Source organism: Leuciscus leuciscus (genome assembly GCF_965113295.1).
Source record: "Leuciscus leuciscus genome assembly, chromosome: 6".
Classification (NCBI taxonomy): domain Eukaryota; kingdom Metazoa; phylum Chordata; class Actinopteri; order Cypriniformes; family Leuciscidae; genus Leuciscus; species Leuciscus leuciscus.
The window spans coordinates 2256087-2277636 of record NC_138730.1 but is presented as its reverse complement, the minus strand read 5'-3'; the positions used below and the strand labels follow the sequence as shown (position 1 = coordinate 2277636).

The 21550-nt window shown below is 40.6% G+C and overlaps 2 protein-coding genes across 3 annotated transcripts in view; both read left to right on the top strand.

Moving 5' to 3' along the window:
- Positions 1–21550, top strand: part of LOC309501906 (uncharacterized protein) — a 482458-nt gene that overhangs the window by 110845 nt on the left and 350063 nt on the right. The window lies entirely within an intron of this gene.
- Positions 13482–21550, top strand: part of LOC309501983 (uncharacterized protein) — a 36112-nt gene continuing 28043 nt past the window's right edge. The window contains exons 1-2 of one of the 2 annotated variants that reach the window (XM_082174289.1): positions 13482–13565; positions 14338–14463. In XM_082174289.1, the coding sequence (XP_082030415.1) occupies positions 14379–14463 (85 nt within the window). In that variant the 5' untranslated portion in view covers positions 13482–13565; positions 14338–14378. Of the gene's footprint in view, positions 13633–14337; positions 14464–21550 lie in introns of both variants that reach the window. The other variant, XM_082174290.1, reaches the window with a different exon arrangement.

Below are 21550 nucleotides of genomic sequence, written 5' to 3'. Positions count from 1 at the left end.
CGGAACTGAGGCCACCGGAACAGTCACGGAGGGAGTCTTCCTTCTCCTCCTCCGTTTCGGGACCACCGGAACTGGGACCACCAGAACTGGGACCACCGGAACTGGGACCACCGGAACTGGGACCATCTTCCTGGCCTCTCGCTCCTGCAAGCGAGCGAGACCCTCCACCATTGCCTCAAAGGTACTCCTTTCATACGCCCTCTTGAGTAACCAGTCCATGGGCTCGTCGAGAGCATAAAAGAAAAGGTCCTTAAGAGGCCCTTCATTCAGTTGTAATCCCTCTGCCGCTCTAAGGAATTCGGCTGCGAACTTCCTCAAATCAGCCCCTTGTTGGCGGAGGGAACTTAGTGCCTGAAAACGAAGAATACATTCGTATTGGGGGCACGAGACAGAGGGGGCTGGTGGGTGACGTGAAACCCTTTGCTGAGTCCTCGACATGGTCGGATCGTTATGTCACGTTAACTAAAGAAAACTAAGGGAGGACTCAAATGCAAAAGAATAATGATTTATTTAACAAAAGAAACAAAGTAAAACAAAAACCCACAAGGGGGAAAAACATAATACAATACAAAACAACAACTTCAAAAACGAACATACCAAAGGGTCGCAGGAGAACAGGAGACGTATACAAGACAACAATCCGACAAAGACTGCAAACACAAAGGAGCTTATAAAAGGGACAAATCAGGCAGATAATGAGGGAACAGGTGGGACAAATGAAACCAATAATGAGATAACAAGGAGGGTGGGGTCAAAACAGAGACAGGAACACAAACACCACATGTGCTACACAAGACAGGACAGGCATGTGACACCGCTTCTATGTAATCCCTCCCCCTTGGAATGTATATAACTACAATGCATACTGTATTAGATTTAGATTGTTGGACGAACTGCAGCAACGCTCAATAAAGAATAACTTCTGTTTTAACGCGATCCCAACATCTCCTGGTCTCTGCTTTGAAGAAGGAAAAAGTTCCCTACAGTATATAACAAGGTTATGAGTTCTCATAATACCATATACCACCCAGCGCTAGGTCAGCATTATGTTAACAGCTGTAGTCCAGGCTGCATTGTTAGTCTACATTGCCGTCACCGTGACATTATCGCCCCACCCCTCGGCCAGAAAAAAAACGTTTTTTCGAGTCACTTGGCCTCGGAAATTTTCCTTATGAAAGGTGTCACTGCAAGCTGATCCTTTTTGCCTCCCTTTAATTTGAATTAACCCATGCACATATTGGGCAATTTAAAAAAAATGCTTTGAATGTAGGGAAAACATCATAGGCTAGCCTACAACACTGGACAAATTGCCTTATCCGATCATTGAAAAATCCTAGGCCTAGGCTACTGAATTTGTTTCCAAGTGTGCAAATATGTGGGTGTTCTGTTTAACTTAAAGGCAATTTTTTTGCATTGTGCTTGTATTTTCTGTTTTAGATGCTCTTACATAGCAGATGGGGACAGCCACCGTCACCCAATTTACTTTTGCCCAGGCTGTGCTAAAGTGGCTGCGCTATGCGCCAGACCGGGCAGGAGGGACTGGACGACAAACCATTCAGACGTCAGAGGACCATGAACTGTAAATAGGCAAAAGTGGACAAATAATGAAATAAGAGGCTAATAAAATGAATTTGTTTTACCTTAAATAGTGTGGTGTGGTCAGTGGTTTAGGCTAGGCTATAGGCATACAAGCTTTCATGTTCCATCACTTTTTAACATCTTGGCTGTAGATAAAGCAGGATATTCATTATAGGCTATTTAATTTAGGGCATTACTTTTTCGTATGCCTAGCAATCATTTTCTATGGCTTAAAGGGCCCCTATTATGCTATTTTAAGGTTTCCTAATGTTGTTGTGGAGTCTCCTACAACATGTTTACATGCATCAAAGGTAAAAAAAAACTGTTTCATTTTCTCATAATATACATTAGCACATCATCACATTTTCAATGATTCTCAAACGACTCGTCAGATGAATCAATCTCTCTAAATCCCTCCTTTCCGCGAGCTACTCTGCTCTGATTGGCCAGACAGCTCAGTCTGTTGTGATTGGCCTACCGTATACAGCACGCGTCAAAAACAAAAACTGAACTCCCATTGCCATAACCATAGCTGTCAACATTGAACATTGAAAATAAGGGAGATTTCCCGGAATCCATCCCCAAAATAAGGGATTTTTTTTTTACATGATTCTTACCCACAAACGTTAAAAAAAAAAGCACTAATCATTAACAGTCTAAAGAGTTTATAACTACACAATATACAGGGTGGGCCATTTATATGGATACACCGCAACAACATGGGAATGGCTGGTGACACCAAAGTCCCATTTGTGGCACACCAGTACATGTGAGGGGGCAATCTCCTCAAGATGGGTGGTGACCATGACATATACTAATGTGCCACAAACAGGACCTCAATATCACCAACCACTCCCATGCCACCACGGTGTATCCATATAAATGGCCCACCCTGTATATTAAAGAATTACAGACCAATGGATATGTTTAAAGTGCTTTATTTATGAACAAAGTAAACATTACTTACACATTTTCATTTCCTACAACGTGTTTTAGCTTAATGTTGGGAGACAGAGTGAGAAAGAAGTCAAAGAATTGGTGGTTAATTCTGTGATTTTGGCCGTCGGCGTCCTGATCCATCATCGCACATCACACTCATCTACTCTACTCTCCTTGATCATTCGAAATTCACTTCCCGATACTTTTTCCCTCTTCCTCGCGCCCGCGCCGCTGCCGCGACTGTCTTCTTCTTCTTCGATAGTAGCCTAAGCTACTGTCTGTATACTGCCACCTGCTTTACTGGAGGTCTAGCAACCCAAGTGCAAGCCACTTCACAGACACAGATAGTTGCGTGTTCTGAGTTAACACAATCAGAGCGTAAAAATACGGGATATTTTACGGGAAAATACTAAAACGGGAAGACAGCGGGAAAAGAGCTAAAATACGTGAGAAACCCGGAAAAAACGGGAGGGTTGACAGCTATGGCCATAACAACGTCAGCTCTGCGTGTCCTGAGGCTTCCTACACTGTAAACTAAAGACAGTAACAAACAATGACGTCGATTTGACCATATCAATGCGCGCGAGTCCGATGATGAAACATTGAAAGATCTAGTCATTCAACCCGAACTTCCATCGCAAGGACGACTCGAACAGGACTCAGTGTTTCTCAGTGATACACTACTCAGTTTGAGGTAACTTACATTATATGAGATGTTGCAACTGTAATTCCTCTACCCTGGTAATCCAGAGTTCTTGCGAGAGCACAAGTTGAATTTGCTCAGCGAGTTACTCTGGTGTTGAGTAATGATGCTCATTAAATATGCCCCTCTATCTGAGCTGCACCAATCACATCGGGTTATCTGATATAGGCGGGCCAGAGGCGAGCTGCACCAATCACAGCGGGTTATCTGATATAGGCGGGCCAGAGGCGAGATGACGACAGCGCTATGACGTCGAAGTCATTAGTAAACATTGCAAGATGGCTATGGATGAACACCAGTTCTTTGAAACGGCTTTGGCCGCTACAATGAACAAGTTCGACTTGGCTTTTTATCTAAAACAGGAACAGAAGACGCCGCTCGAATCGTTCCTTTGCAAGAAGGACGTTTTTGCTGTTTTGCAGACCGTACACGGTAAGAGTCTAATCTAACAGTTAGCTCCGCTGGTAGCTAAGCGTATGGGGTTTATTGTTGTGATTGGTTGTAGTGTTATCCAATTGCGTGCAGTGAGATTTTCAAATGCATGCTTGGTGCCGCCCCTCGAGCTGGCCGAGCTTCATTAGTCGACGCCAGACCATTAATCTTTTAGATTTCCAGGCTATAATTCCTCACCATCAGCATTAACAAGTGCATGTCCAATCAACAAACCGATTATTTTACTTGTACTAATTTATTTACCGAGTATTTTTCTAATTTATTGCGTTGAACATGTGGAAACTGTATCAATAACAGTGCATGTATGCAATTATGTATACATTAGCCGAGCTCTAGAGTGAATGATCTGATGTAACATAAACGTTGGTAAAACAAATATTTCCTCAAAGTAGTGAGAACGACAGACAATCAGCTTTAATAGACACAGTTAATAGTGGCCCACAACTGATTAGCAGAAGTATTTCAGTAAGACAGTGATAGCGTGAGTTAGCCAGTTAGCAGGAGACCTACACAATATAAAACTCAAAACTAAGTATTTTGAACACCATCTTTCAAGAGCAAGCGGTTTGCGAATCATGAATTGAACTCCGAGATTTGAGAAGCAGTCGTCAGTGAAATAAAGGGAACACCGCAAAAGTTTAGGATTATACTGCTGTGGTATCATGGTAAAGATTAACTTTAACCACTGATTCTCCACATGCTCGTCCTGGCTTTATCTTCACATTGTAGAGTACAGCGTCTTCTGGACATGATGCTCTCCAGTGTCATACAGGAATCAGCTGCAGGTTTGAGGGGGTTCAAGTTTTCCCTGCGCGCGCTATAAGTGGGTGGGCGATATACTAATGTTTCGTCTTGACGTCACAATGAAAAGGACTCGTTTGAAAAACGATTAATTTCACTGACTCAGAGTCGACTCTTACTTTTGAAAGACAAAAACTTTATATACGGTGTACTTTCAGATTTAAAACTTTGCAGGATGTTTTCATTAACTTAGAGCTACGTGAAAGGTCATTTTCAAAAATCCATAATAGGGGCCCTTAAATAATGATTGGAATTCCATTGGAATCACGTTGATCCATAGTTTAGTTGAAATTTTAACATTGTTTCAATATTCCTGATAATTGAAGTACCATTGAAATTCCGTTGATCTATGGACAGGATTTCAATGTTGTTTCAATATTAAAACAGGGTGCAAAATTATGTAGAATCAACATCAGAGTTCGATGTTGATTCAATGACTTAATGTTGACAGCAGAATGTTGATTTAACATAGTTTCAAGGACTGTTTGATACTTGGGCTCTCTTTCTGCACTGTGGTCGATCCTCCTTTTATGCTTCCGCTCCTCCGTGAGAGATACGAGACCGGTGCGCACGCAGCTGTCGCTCATTATCAATCACGCCACCGGCCTCACGCCGTTCTCTCACGGCCCACAGCCTCGTCTTGCTCGCCACACACCATTTTAAGGTTTATTTTTTAAAATTTTATTTTTAGGGGTTCAAGCATGAAATGCTGAAACCCTATTGTAATTGTAAGGATTCGTAAAACGCATCGTGCAGGACAAACCGTAAGGCCTAGAGACGTGAAACCTGGCCAGATGGTAGGCCTCAATTTGGGGACAACCTATCAGAGTATGACCCCAATTGGCCCATAGGTGGCGCTACAGCAACCAAAAGTACTAAATCGCTCATAACTCTTAGACCGTTTGTCCCAGGATCAAGTGTCTTATATCGTTGGAATCCTTGGCTCAAGGCGGACAAAATGGCTATCTCCGATTTGGATGTAGGCAGGGAACATTTTCTGCTATGTCGAATTTTGTCCAAAACCTACTTTTGCGAACTAGTCCCTGGTTTTTCGCCCGATCGGAACCAAACTAGTCTAGGACAATTCTCTGGACTCTCTAGATCAATAATTATCGAAAAAAAGTTGAACTTTGGCATTTGGGTGGCTGTAATAGGGTCATTTAGAAAAGGGGCGTGGCAAAATACACTAAAAAGCCTATAAATCCCAAATGAAAACTCAGAACTTCACAAAAATTGATGAGCATATGTGTCATAACATGGTGAAGAAGCATGCCGAGTTTCATGCAGATCGGACCATAGGTGGCGCTATAAATGGCAAAAAGCTTCCATTCTTATTAGGGGTTCAAGCATGAAATGCTGAAACCCTATTGTAATTGTAAGGATTCGTAAAACGCATCGTGCAGGACAAACCGTAAGGCCTAGAGACGTGAAACCTGGCCAGATGGTAGGCCTCAATTTGGGGACAACCTATCAGAGTATGACCCCAATTGGCCCATAGGTGGCGCTACAGCAACCAAAAGTACTAAATCGCTCATAACTCTTAGACCGTTTGTCCCAGGATCAAGTGTCTTATATCGTTGGAATCCTTGGCTCAAGGCGGACAAAATGGCTATCTCCGATTTGCTCGCCCTTTGGCGCCAATTTTGAGTAAATTGCATTTTTTTGAAAAACCTATTTTTGCAAACTTCTCCTAGGTTTTTGGCCCGATCGGAACCAAACCACTCCAAGAATATTCTCTGGAGTCTGACAATCAATAATCATCCAAACAATTCAAAATTTCAATTAACGGTCGATAAGGGGAACTAAAATATTTGATGGCAGCAGGGCCACTTTTACTAAAACGGTTATAAATTGTGAACGGAAAAAGATTTTTTTGCTAAATTTGGGATACATCTTCCTGAGCTCAGTTTGAGATCACTTGAAAAAAATCGCAACAATTGGCCACTTGGTGGCACTATAAAACGGTTATAACTTGTGAACGGAAAGAGATATTTTCGCAAAACTTGGGACACATGTTCATGAGCTCATTCTGAGGTCACGTGAAAAAAATCACGACAATTGGCCACTTGGTGGCGCTATAAAATGGTTATAACTTGTGAGCGGAAAGAGATATTTTCGCTAATCTTGGGACACATGTTCATAAGCTCAATCTGAGTTGACATGAAAAAAATCGTGACAATTGGCCACTTGGTGGCGCTATAACAGTGAAAAAATCATGAAAATAGCTATAAGCGCACCCAACCGTTAGTCTACTGAAAATTGCCACGCAGTAGCCGAGTTTCCACTGTCGGGCCAGGTCCGGGCTAGGGCTAACAGCGAGCCGAGCCGGGCCAGTGGCCTCGGCCTCAAGCACAGGGCTTGGTTTCCACTGCCGGGCCATTAGCCCTGCAGCGCTGCCCTAAACCCCGCCCTTAACACGCCTTCCTGGATCACACGTCAAACGTCATACAAGTGTAGTAGACGGTCCCTGCTCCACTTCTGAGTCAAATAAAGCACTCTGGGATGACGATTCTAGCACACAAAACATAAACACGCATATGAGCCACTTATGCAATATTTTATTTGTTTTCTTAGGAAGTTAGAAAACTTAGAATTTATGAAGATAGCATGTATTAACTCACCGTCCGCGGCTGCCATAGTGTCCCGACTTGTCCCTCCACTAACAGAGGGACGGTGACCCAGCACACCGTCCATCAAGTCGAACCATGGAAAGTTCCTTCTCTGGGCACCGCTTTGTCCATTGTCCGTTTTAATCGCCTTGTACTGCGCCCGCAACTTTTTTGAAGCGTTGTTCGCTGAATGCTTAGCTTAGCAAGTTCAGCAACGATGTATTTTATAACGTCCTCGTTTCTGCATACGCCGTCAAATTGACGTTGTACCCTTTCTTCTGCCCAAATGCTCAGAAGAGCTTTGGTATCTTCAACAGACCAGTACAGGCGATTCTCCATTTCGAGCAGCGTTTATTTTTCGCGATATAAAAAAGTGAAATGTGCATCTTGCCGCAGACCATAACTTTCCCTAACACCGATAAACTCCGCCTTTTACCTTGACCACGCCTCTAGCCCGAGCTGGCCCAAGGTATTCGATGAGCCAGAAATCATGGCCGTTGGCCCCGAGTAAGCCCCGATCAAGCCCCGGAAGTGACAGTGGAAACGCGACTGGCCCTGGCACGCACTAGCACGGCCCGGCCCGGCCCTGGCCCGACAGTGGAAACGCGGCTAGTGTCTTTGTCCAGGGTGCCATGATAGTCTATGAGAACATTGGTGTATCTCAAAAAACTCACTTTACGTCATTGGCACAATGCCTTGAAGGAGCCTTAGAAGTTTCAAGCCCATGTTTTTTTCACAGGAGTGACCTCCTAAGAATCCTTGCCGAGTCCAACAATACCAAACATGCCAGGTTTCGCCTTATGGTTTTTGTAAGTGTCATTTAGAGCTTTAAAAAATTGTGGTTATCTTCAAAGCCGTTAGTCCGATCGAGACGACAACAACAAAAAAACTAAGGAAATTTGAAAACATAGATAAATAGCTAAACAATAACGCCAAAATGTAAAAATTATGATAGGAACTGACAAAAAAAATAATTAAATCCAATCAATTTCACCCATGGATCATTTTGATGCTCTCACATGTTTGAAACGAACAATGATGGATTGTGATGAAATTTGTTTTGAATTGGGACTGGCGAATCCCCGTCCATACTGTCAATGACCGTTCGCAAAGACCCGCCCACTTTAGTTACTGTTGCTATGTCTGACAAGCGACGCCACTCTCACACCACACCAAGTTCTCACGCAGTGAAAAATACATTGCGGATCAGAGAAAAGACTGCGCGCTGACAGACAAGTACTTTTGATATGAAACAAAGTCTCACCTTTCAAATGTAGTAATTTTTTTTGACTACATTTTTTCACACCGTTCGCAAAGACCCGCCCACTTTAGTTACTGTTGCTATGTCTGACAAGCGACGCCACTCTCAAATGTAGTCATTTTTTTGACTACATTTTTTCACACCGTTCGCAAAGACCCGCCCACTTTAGTTACTGTTGCTATGTCTGACAAGCGACGCCACTCTCACACCACACCAAGTTCTCACGCAGTGAAAAATACATTGCGGATCAGAGAAAAGACTGCGCGCTGACAGACAAGTACTTTTGATATGAAACAAAGTCTCACCTTTCAAATGTAGTCATTTTTTAGAAACATTTAAACAATAAATACCGTTTTGTGACTCTTTAATGTGTCTGACAGATCGCTGTAGACTCGAGGTTCAGTTAAAGCTGCTCGTGAACCGATCATCAATTGGTGAGCATATGTGCCATAACATCATTAACAATCGTACCAAATTTTATGGAGATCGGACCAAAGGTTGCGCTATAACTGTTAAAAAGCTTTAAAATCATGTATGTCCCATGGTACATTGCCTGTATAGGCAGTAAATGGTCTTTTCCATCTATTATGTCAGTGGTTACATGCTTGCTAAATAAAACTTAATAACTTTTGATGCTTTTGTGCTTAAATGCCTTAAAGGCCTTAACTGCTTGAACCCCGATAAATGCTGCTTGCAGCTTTAATTTTTTTAACATTTTTGTTGACATTTTCATTTTCATTTACATTTTTTTTTTTTTTTTTTTACATTGTTATGTGATTAAAACATAATTATGTCATTAAAAAATATTATTTTAACATTATTGTAACTTCCTTATGTGTAATTTAAATGTGAAGGCTATACAAATCAGTTAATTTGAACCTTTATTATAATGATTTACCAACTGTCTTTGTATAGTTTAGAAACGCCAGAGAGTGTCAAGTGGTCAAAAAACATAGGACTACATTTTTTAGATGAATAATAAGAATGATATAGAGCAGAATAACAATAAAAAAAGAATAATAGCATTGTTAGTTCATGTTAGTAAACACATTAACTAAAGTTAACTGATTAACCTTATTGTAAAGTGTTACCAATCATTCTAAAACACTGATTTGGTGCTCAGTTATTATCTGTTATTACTTAAGCTTAAAATACAAATCTTTTGTAACACTGTCTTTACTCTCACATTTGATTATTAATGCCTCTTTACTGAATAAAAGTATTTAAAAATATAAATCCAAACTTTTGAATGTAGCATCACGATTTCCACATGGAAAACTGTACAGATATAATTTTTGGCCAGACTGTCATACAAGTGACACTGAAGACTGGGGTAACCATGCTGAAAATTCAGCTTTCATCACAGGAATAAATAAATTACAGTTTACAATATATTACAATAGAAAACCATTATTTATAATGTAAGAATATTTACTGTTTTTGCTGCTTTTTGAATAAATGCAGCCTCGTGAGCGTACACATCTTCTTTTTTTTTAAGATAGTGTATGTGTTGTTCCTACATCGCTATTATCATCAGTCACTCGTTTAGTCATTTGCCAATGTGACTGCACTCCCAGCTAACAATTTTTGGTTCCCAGAACGTTAGTTTTTAGTTTCCAGAACGTTCTTAGAACGTTAGTTTATGGTTCCCAGAACGTTATTTTTTATGGTTTGTTTTTGGTTAGCCAGGAAAGTTTTCTTAACGTTCCCAGAACGTTAGTTTTCGGTTCCCAGAACGTTCTCAGAACGTTAGTTTTAGGTTCCCAGAATGTTAGTTTATGGTTCCCAGAATGTTAGTGTTTGGTTCCCAGAACGTTCTCAGAACGTTAGTTTTAGGTTCCCAGAATGTAAGCTTATGGTTCCCAGAATGTTAGTTTTTGGTTCCCAGAACGTTAGTTTGTGGTTCCCAGAACGTTATTTTTTATGGTTTGTTTTTGGTTAGCCAGGAAAGTTTTCTTAACGTTCCCAGAACGTTTTTTTATGGTTTGTTTTTATTTAGCCGGTAAAGTTTTCTTAACGTTCCCAGAACGTTATATTAACGTCCCCCTAACATTATTCTAACATTCATCTAACCTATATTCATCTCTTTTTACTTTAATAAAATACAACAGTAAATATATATAAATAATCAGCATACAGTCCATGGTTTTGTTGATTCATTATTTAATTGTTGCTAAAAAAAACACAATCATGGGGTATGCATCACATTCAAAACATTCGCAAAAGGTGCAAGAACATAACAGTTTTATTAATAAACAAACTACTAAAAAGCTACTTTTAATTTTTCATTTCATTTAACATTTTTTTAACACTAATTATTAGTTGTAGATTGTGCACATTCAAAACATTCACAAAAAAGTGTAAGAATATTAACAAATTAATAAAATTAACAAAATAAAAATACCTACTTTTAAATTTAATTTAACACTATACTTTCAAACACTTTTATTAGTAGGCAAATGTAGATTCTGCACTTGAAACCTCTTCCATCTTCACCAGTCATCTGTAAATATAACAAAGAAGAGTAATATTATAACAAAGAAAAGTAAACAGTAATATTCTTTTTTATCGCCTTGAAAAGCAAAAAAGGAAATGAGAAAAGCAATAAAAAAGCATTTTTATCAGGCTCCTATGTGAGGCGATTCCATTTTATTTATCCATGGCACATGCATTTTGTTTCTTTATATGCAGCCCAATGTTTTCCAATGACTTGTTTGCATTATTTAGGTATTTAATTTATTTTTTTTGTTAGGCAAAAAATAGGCCTATGTGTTCATATTAGTTTACAGTGCATTAACTATAATTTTAACAGATACAACTTTGGATCTTAAAAATGTCTTAGAAAATGTTGAGCTTAACTTTAAGATTAATAAATGCTTTAGAAGTAATTGTTCACTACTTGTTGGTTCATGTTAACTAAAGCTGGTGGGGGTGGTGGCGCAATGGATAAGACACATGCCTTTGGCGTGAGAGACCCGGGTTCGAATCCACTGTGAGACACCAATGTGTCCCTGAGCAAGACACTTAACCCCTAGTTGCTCCAGAGGCGTGCGACCTCTGACATATATAGCAATTGTAAGTCGCTTTGTATAAAAGCGTCAGCTAAATGAATAAATGTAAATGTAAATGTAAAGCTAACAAAATGAAACCTTATTATAAAGTGTTACCATTTTTTAATAGAGAGTTGGCCATATGAGTATAAAATTAATTTTAGGAATCTTAAACTGGTTCAAACTAGGCTACTGTATTGTATATTCATGTTAATACTAAGCACAAATGGCATTATAATACCCCTTTCATTTGCCCTCCAGGTGGGCGTTCCTATAATGGTGTGACGTCACGTGAAAACAATGAATTAACCATCCAGTGAATATTTTTCAGTTAAATAAATAAGTTTACTTTCATTCACACATTGAAAAATTGCCAGCAAAACCTTTACAAAACTATCAACATCTCTCATATACACATAAAATGTGATTAAAAGCCTAAACTTACAGCTCAAGTTAACCTACCTCTAACGTTAGCTGTTAACGGTTGAGATGCTAGCAGACTTTTCCCGAAGACATTAAATCATTTCTACAAAGTAAATATTCAACGGAAGCGTGTCATTTACATGAAAGAATGTGACAGAAGCATTTGTATGTACTATTTATGTAAGTTTGGGGACTAAACTTACCTGAAAGTAGTGAAAACAACAGTGAGAGACGGAGTTACAGCTTATGTCAGTTGAGCTGCCGTCCCGTTTCCATGGTAACGCCCTCCGCTCCAGTTCAAATGCAACTCGAATGTTCAGCGCGCGCTCCCATAGACAGTAAATGAAAACGCGCTCCCATCAAAACACGTAAGTCACGCAGCATTTACATAAAAGTAGAATTGATGGAGGGAATTATTTGATAATCAGATAAAATATCTTGAAAAAATCTTTGGTGTGTTCCATTTGTTCCTATTTTAATAAAACCTGTTTAATTGTAACCTCAGTGAGCTGAGTACACGGTGTTAATGACATAGTTTCTTTATTTGTATTATTTTGTCAAGATTTTCATAGCATTGTATAACTCTGTACCCTTATAAGACATCAAGTCCCTGATGTGCCGTTCAGTGACAGGGCAGTATGTGGTACTAAGTCTTACAATTGATTCCAGTCAGTTTTGCAAAATAATAACTTAAAAATAACCATTAGGGAACGTTCTCTATAAGTTATTTTTAGGTTATTTAAAAGTAACCACCCTGCAACGTTCTGGGAACGTTATTTTATAGTTGCAAAATAATAACTTAAAAATAACCATTAGGGAACGTTCTCTATAAGTTACTTTTAGGTTATTCAAAAAATAACCTTCCAGCAACCTTCTGGGAACGTTGTTTTATGGTTGCAAAATAATAACTTAAAAATAACCATTAGGGAACGTTCTCTATAAGTTATTTTTAGGTTATTTAAAAGTAACCACCCTGCAACGTTCTGGGAACGTTGTTTTATGGTTGCAAAATAATAACTTAAAAATAACCATTAGGGAACGTTCTCTATAAGTTATTTTTAGGTTATTTAAAAGTAACCACCCTGCAACGTTCTGGGAACGTTATTTTATGGTTGCAAAATAATAACTTAAAAATAACCATTAGGGAACGTTCTCTATAAGTTATTTTTAGGTTATTTAAAAGTAACCACCCTGCAACGTTCTGGGAACGTTATTTTATGGTTGCAAAATAATAACTTAAAAATAACCATTAGGGAACGTTCTCTACAAGTTATTTTTAGGTTATTTAAAAGTAACCACCCTGCAACGTTCTGGGAACGTTATTTATGGTTACATAAAAATAAAACCAAAAAAGAACGTTCCCCTAACGTTAGTATTTGGTTCCCAAAAAAATAACCAAATGGAAACCAAAAACTAACGTTAGGGGAACGTTCTGTGTTAACTGGGCTTATGTAGAATACAATTATTTATTTAAAACTAAAGTGTCTAGAGTTATTCTATGTGATTAACTGTTTTAATGTAAAAAAAAATAAAAACCTTTTGCAGTAGCAAGTATCACTTGGTGCATCTTAAACAAAGCGGGTTTGTCTGATTGGCTCAAATCAACCTGACATTAGAAGCGCGCGCCTGCGAGCATATTGTGCACTTCCGGGTGTCACGCGCCAGCGGAGCAACGGCCATTGATGAATGAGCCCAGACTCTCTCCAGATATTATTATCATAGACTGCGAGAGGGAAGCGGGAGTAACGGTAACTGTGTATGATTTACAGTAGTTTAATCGATCCGACAGTAGTTATGACAGCTCTGGTAAAGCCAGTGAGTGCTAGCCTGATCTGATTCTCATGTTTTCTCCGCTAAAATATCTGTTTATGGCGGCAGTATATGTGCTGAATGATTAGGCTACTAACGTTATATAGAAAGTTCCAAATACTGAACCGTGCTGTATGATATCGGAATGGTTATTTTCAGCATAAATGAAGTCGTCCATAAACACGAGAGTACAATACTGAGTTTAGAAATAAGATTTCGGGCGATTCGATCATTTAAAATCCATTCAGTCATTGTATTTGTTCTGTAAATGTAATATATATAGATCTTTGTTATTATTTATTCCAAGGACACACATATGTGTATAACGCTGACAATAGTGGAAATCAAGAGAGAAACATGACATTACCGTGATAGTAGAAGATTTTTTATTGGATATGTTTGTATAACTTAAAAAATTGTATTAAAAAAAGAGTTTTATCATTCATATACAAAACTAAAAATACTGAATATGTTATAATAGAAACACTGAAAGTCTTAATACAGTGGCATCGGTGCTTTGAAGAGCTTTCTAAAGCTTTTCACAGAAACACGATCAGAGAAAAGGTTCAGTGTTATTTCACACAATCAGCTGTGAGTTTATGGTCCATATCCTCTCATGGCACACACCTTTTTAATATTCATGAGGGACATGTGACCATCATAATGATGAATTCAGCGCTAAATACTAATAATGACGTTCTGCTCCAACAGTTTCCAGGTGTAAAAGAAGAACGAGTGACAGGATTGTAAAGATGGAGTTTATTAAAGAGGAGAGTGAAGACACGAGTGATGCAGAAACATGCCGAGAGAAGGATGAAGAAACTGAGGAACAGAGAGGTCGGTGATCATTCTTCACTCTTCATTAATGACTGTTTGATAAATCACTGGAGCATTTTTCTTTCATTTACTAATAATCACATTTGTTCCACTCTCTATGTATAGTGAGTGTTTGTCTTTAAAAACCCTCACAATGAATAACATTTTTAGCATCTCGTGTCTCTCTTTCAGAATTATCTCTTCGCATGTTGTTGTGTTCTGGTGCTTAAACAAACGGCATATCTTTATTTAAAGCAGATGATCATTATAAAATTAGGCCAGAAATGATGTATATATCACTTGCACATTTGATTTTTATGTTAGACATTATTGTACATAATATGCACACAAGAATTGCACTTTGTTAATTTTGTGCCATCATTTGTGCCAATTTGGAAAACTTAAAGAGATTGTTAAAAAGTAAATAAAATCTAATTCAAAATATTAACAAAAACTGTAATAGTAGGGGTGTGACGATACACTTAGCTCATGAGATGAGGCAATAGTTAAGACTATTTTTATGGTGAAATGTATGACTGGAAAAATAGTGTTTTATTTAACTTTATTCGACTAAATCACAATGCAAAACAATGCATTTTAAAATGTTTTAAAGGGTACCTATTATGCCCCTCTTTACAAGATCTGACATCTGAAACCTCACGTTTGGAGAGATTGTTAATGATTTATGGGGGTTATAAAAAAAGTATTTGGTGGATTTTTACCATTATAGGCTGGTTGTTTACACACTCTGCCGACACACATCTGTGTTCAAACATCTTATAAAAGTCAATTTTGCATAACCCTAACCCTGTCACTAATGAAGTAATCGGTTGATGATTTTGACAATTAATCATGTAATCTTAACTTAGATAATATTTAGTGGTAATAAAAATAGACATAAGTGAACAATAGCCTTCAAAATGACTTAAAATACATATATAATAACAACGAGGCAATACTAATTGGTTCAAATAAAGTGTAAAAAGCAAGTAATCATATGGATTTATAGAACAACACTGTTAAAATACATAATGTAATATACATAATATAATCATCTTATGTCCATCATGTATAATAACAAATGCCTGCAGAGGACGCCAACGGTCTGAGGATTGATGTTGTTTAACTTTATAGCAGATCAAATCCTTGTTGCATATCAGCCAAACAACATTTAATGTCCACTTAATCTTTAATATTTGGTCTCTTCTGTACGATAGAAACGCTACAGCCGCTGTGATTTCCTGAAAATGAACATGTGGAAATCAAAACAGCGAGGGTTTTGAAATCGCGATGTTTGCATATTTAGAAAGATATTGATGTATTCTCCTGTGTTGGCGTAGGTTTATAAATGATTTACGTTACAAATCTGGTGAAATGGCACGTTACATTCCCAGATGAACGTAATAAACCACACAAACTCACAGCATATGCAGAGAATGAATGATTGCTATGGCATTAGGAGTTGCTAGGGTGTCCTGTGCGGTTGCTAGGGGGTTGATGAGGTGTTTTGTGTAGTTAAGGCGAGACACTACAGGTGAATAGGGTAACATTTTAAAATAATAGATATCACCATGACACTTCCTCAGTTGATTACTTACACAAGTATATAAAAAAACAAGTTTTAGAAATTTGTATGTTTAATTATGCAAATTAGGCATTATCTCATTAAATATGCACAATTTTGCATATATTTTCGGTAGATAGATCTGAACATATGATAAAGCCAGGTGCAAAATTCTTTTTTAATTTTGTTTACACACAAGATGAAAAAAAATAAAAATTCAGAGGGACTTCAGGATATATGCTTTCATCACCTAGGAAATCAAAATATACTGTCCATAGCCTTAAAAAAATCAATTTTCGCCATTTTTTTTAAATTAAAATGTCACATAAATCAGGCCAGGAATGATTTATTAACAAATCCCTCTGTAAATATCTTCAGAATACTGCTAAGTGTATAACTGGAGAGTGTGGTGTACACAGGTGCTGCACAGGCTGAGATGTGTGTTCTGGAGAATGACAAAAAGCTCATTTTGAGAAAACGGCATTTAAAGAGTTAAATAGCTCTAAATGAGATTTCGTCGTTAGCTTTAAATCCTCCTTTGGACATTCACGATTGGTTACTGATAGAAAGGAAATGCCCATATTTGGGATAGCGTTGAGCAGGAGACTCAGAGCTTTACAGCGACACCGGTCATGACAGACTTCAGTGAACAGACGGATCTCGGCGTGTCGCGCTGGAATGATAACTCCTGGTAAATTCGGGAGAATCTTACTGCCAGAAGTAAACAAAATGTAATAAAATAAACATCTTAATGTATATTTTCAACATTTTCTTTATAGCAGCTTGAAAGAACACATAGTGAAGGAGTAAACTAGCCCAAAATCTCAAAACTGACCACTGCATGAAAAATCGATGTTTTTGCCTGCCGTGTCTCGCCTTAACAAGCAGATGCCAGAGAAGAAAAATGAGACATAATTAAAGTGTCGCGCTTCACTCTGAAACCCACAGCGCATACAATTATTTAATTGAATTGCAGTCTTTGTGAACGCTCTTATTATGGGAAAATTTGGCCAGGATGCCGGGGTTACACTCCTACTCTTTTTCGAAGGACATCCTGGGATTTTTAATGATAACAGAGAGTCAGGACCTCGGTTTAACGTCTCATCCGGTGGACAGTGTTCTTTGACAGTATAGTGTCCCCGTCACTACACTGGGGCGTTAGGACCCACACAGTTTTACATTTTTTTTCAGGATTTTTGGATGAATAGAAAGTTCAAAACAACAGCATTTATCTGAAATAGAAATCTATTGTAACATTATTCACTACCGTTCAAAAGTTTGGGCTCAGTAAGAGTTTAGTTTTTTGTTGCTGTTTTAATTTTATTTTAATTTTTTAAAGAAATTAATACTTTTATTCAACGAGAATGCCTTATATTGATCAATAGTTACAGTAAAGAAGACATTTATAATGTTACAAAATCTTTCTATTTCAGATAAATGTTGTTCTTTTGAACTTTTAGTTCATCAAAGAATCCTGATTTTTTTTTTTACACAACTGTTTTCAACATTGATAATAAGCAGAAATGTTTCTTGAGCATCAAATCATCATATTATAATGATTTCTGAAGGATTATGTAACACTGTAGACTTGAGTAATGATGCTGAAAATTCAGCTTTTGACTACAGGAATAAATTGCATTTTAAAATATATATAAATGGAAAACATTTATTTTAAATTGTAAAAATATTTCACAATATCACTGTTTTTGCTGTAATTTGGATCAAATAAATGCAGCCTTGGTGAGCAGTAGAGACTTGTATGAAGGTAATATGATGCCATAAAGAATTGCATGCGTGATTTGTGAAAGTGTTCATAAGATTGCAAGCGTAAATTAAATTTGCATGTGCAACAGAAGATTTGTAAAGGTGTAAATCGCCTTTCATTGGCGCATTTCATTCGCCTTTCATGAAAATTAATTTTGCTGCATTTTACTGTTATTCGTAAGTGTAATTCATGTATTGTGAAACTGCAGCTTCATGCTAACGATAGGCTCTGTATTCTTCTGTCTTCCATTTTTCCACGCTTACACTTTTGGCACGGTTTTTGCGCACAAATACGGCCAAAAGCATTGCAAGCCTGTGAACAGCAATGTGCAAGCGAAAACAACAGAGTAAGGAACAGCAAAACGCCTCGGTTACGACTGTAACCTCGGTTCCCTGAAGAGGGAACGAGCGTTGCGTCGAAATGACGCTATGGGAACGCTTTGCGTGATGACGTCTTGAAGCACATGTAAAATCAGTCCAATGGTGTGGCGGAACGTCAGAGGCGGGTGACGTCACGTACCAGGAAGCTATAAAAGCCGGCCCGAAACAGAAAACGAAAGCTTCGTAAAGTCTGAAGTCGCGCTGACAGGCATGAAGGAGATATGGCAAGGCGACGCAACGCTCGTTCCCTCTTCAGGGAACCGAGGTTACAGTCGTAACCGAGGCGTTCCCTTTCAAGGGAACTCGCGTTTGCGTCGAAATGACGCTATGGGAACGTCTATACCAACGCCTCCATAGCTACAAATGTCTGTCCTGTGTGTAATCATGTGAGCAGCACTAAGAAGACAAAACATGAGACCCTGGAGTAGAGTCTAAATCCAGAGAGTAGAACCTGACGAAGGTGTGCGGTGAGGACCAGCCTGCCGCATCACAGACGTCCTGTAACGATACTCCTGATATAAGGGCCTTAGAGGCCGCCATACTCCTAGTAGAGAGCGACCGGACAGCCCAAGGAGAAGGCTGTCCAGCCGCCTCATAAGCCAGTGAGATAGTCTCAACCACCCACTTGCTCATCCTTTGCTTAGACACTGGACCTCCCTTGTTAGGGGAGCAAAAGTCACTTTTACGCCACAGGGCAGCTCTGTGGACATACGCGTCTAACGCCCGAACAGGGCAAAGCAAATTATTCGCCTCCTGGTCCGATTTCGAAAGGGAGGAGGACCTCCAAGTGCCACGAGGGAAACGAGATACCAAAGGGTCTTTCCCCACAGACATTCCACCCAAAGGACTGTGGTAAGCACCTACGGCCGCCACATAAACCTTTAAAGTGGACGGGGTCAGACCTGCAGTGAACCGGTCCTGCAGGAACTCCAGAACTGTACCAATTGGGCAGTTGACTGGATCCAACCGACGGTCACTACACAAAGAGGTGAATACTCTTCAGTTCAGGGCATAAAGTTTCCTCGTGGAGGGAGCTTGGACTGTAGAATGGTCTCAACAACCTCAGTTGAGAGACCTGACTCTATGAGCTGGGCCCCCTCAGAGGCCAAGCCCACAGGTTCCACAGTTCTGGGCGGGGGTGAAATATTGAGCCCCCTGCTTGGGACAGAAGGTCCCTCCTGACGGGTAGCTCCAGAGGATGCCCGTCGAGGAGGGACACAAGATCGGGAAACCATACTCTGCCCGGCCAGCGCGGGGCTATAAAAAGCAGGCAAACCCGGTCCCTGCGAACTCTTTCCAGAACTCCCGGGAGCAGAGCAACTGGGGGAAAGGCGTACAGACGTAGCCTCGGCCACGTCTGTACCATAGCATCCAGTCCCAGAGGAGCTGGATGCGTGAAGGAGAACCAAAGTGGACAGTGAGACGTCTCTCGAGACGCAAACAGATCCACTTATAATTTCCATATCAGCTCCACCACCTCGAGGGTGGAGCCACCATTCCCCGGGCCTCGGCCCCTGTCTCGACAGAGTGTCTGCTCCTATATTCTGGACCCCGGGGATGTAGGCTGCCTTGAGTGACAGCAACTTCCCCTGGGACCACAAGAGGATATGGCATGCCAGCGCAAACCCCCTTGATATAGGCGACTACCGACGTGTTGTCCGTATGTACTACACATGGTGTCCCCTGAGACCTGTGATAAAGCTCCTCAGAGCCCGGAAGACAGCTAACATCTCTAGGCTATAGAATGCCAGGAACGATGATGGTCTTCCCACAGACCTTGAGATGAGCGACCCTCAGGATCGCTCCCCAACCTGTGAGGGAAGCATCCGTCGTTAGCAGTTTGCGACGACAAGGAGCTCCCAGCACTGGGCCCTGGGACAGGAACCAAGGTTTTTTCCACATAACCAAGGCACGTAGGCATCACCGCGTGACCTTGATTGTGCGAAATGGGTTGCCCCTCGGGGAAAAACCCTCTGGTCCTGAGCCACCACTGCAGGGGCCTCATGTGCAGCAGTCCAAAAGGTATCCCGTTGGAAGCTGCTGCCATGAGACCCAACAGTCTCTGGAACTGTTTGACAGTGAGTAGCTGGCCTAGCTTTACACTTCTCACAGCTGCCAGGATGGAATCGAAGCGTGGCGATGACAGGCGCGCCTGCATCGACACTGAATCCCAAACCACGCCTAAAAAAGTGGTCCTCTAAAATGGAGAAAGCACACTCTTCTTGGCGTTCAGCCGTAACCCCAACTCTTTCATATGGGCGAGAACAACATCTCGATGTTGAACCGCCATCTAATGCGACTGAGCTAAAATCAACCAATCGTCGATGTAGTTCGTGTACTCGATATTGGTATGCTTTGCCCCCGAAAGCAAACCTCAGGAACTTCCAATGACACGGACGGATGGAAATATGCGTCCTTGAGGTCTATCGTGACAAACCAGTCCTCGGACCTGATCTGTGGCACGATTTGTCTCAAGGTTAACATTTTGAACTTGAGCTGCATGGCTGTCTCGTACAGAACTCGAAGATCTAAAATGGGACGCAATCCCCCGTCCTTTTTTGGAACTATGAAGTACCGGCTGTAAAACCCGGTTTCCCTGTTGGAGGGGGGTACATATTCTATGGCCCCTTTCTCTAACAGAATGTTTACTTCCTGTTCCATAACCAGAACCTGCTCGGGGCCCACCACTGTGGGCAGGGCCCCCATAAACCGCGGTGGGCGTTAATAGAATTGTATCTAATACCCTTTTTCCACGGTCTGCAGGACCCAACGAGAAACATTTGACAGTAGCTTCCACGCTGTCAAAGATTCTACTAGAGGTACCAGTCTCTCGAGACTGGTTTCTGGATTTTGTTGCTGTTGAGTAGTCGGTTCGTCGCCCTGTAACGGCGCACCGGCAGGGAACGACCAAACAGACTGCTCCAGCACCCTCCTCAGAGGGGGCGGGCATCCCGAGGCCACTACGTTTCCGGGTGGACCTTGAGATATGTGCTCGCCGGAGACCGCTGCGCCCTGTAACACCGGAGGCGGCAGGGTTGGCAGAACGGTCCCCTGAGGGCACAGAAGAGAGACGGCACCGTATTTTTCTCCTGCTGTTGAGTAGTCGGTTCGTCGCCCTGTAACGGCGCACCGGCAGGGAACGACCAAACAGACTGCTCTAGCACCCTCCTCAGAGGGGGCGGGCATCCCGAGGCCACTACGTTTCCGGGTGGACCTTGAGATATGTGCTCGCCGGAGGCCGCTGCGCCCTGTAACACCAGAGGTGGCAGGGTTGGCAGAACGGTCCCCTGAGGGCACCGAAGAGAGACGGGCACCGTGAAAAGAGGTGTTAACCGCTCTGCTTCGGGGGGACTACCCTCATTTGTCCTGAGCCCTCAGACATCAGGACTTTTTCCCAGC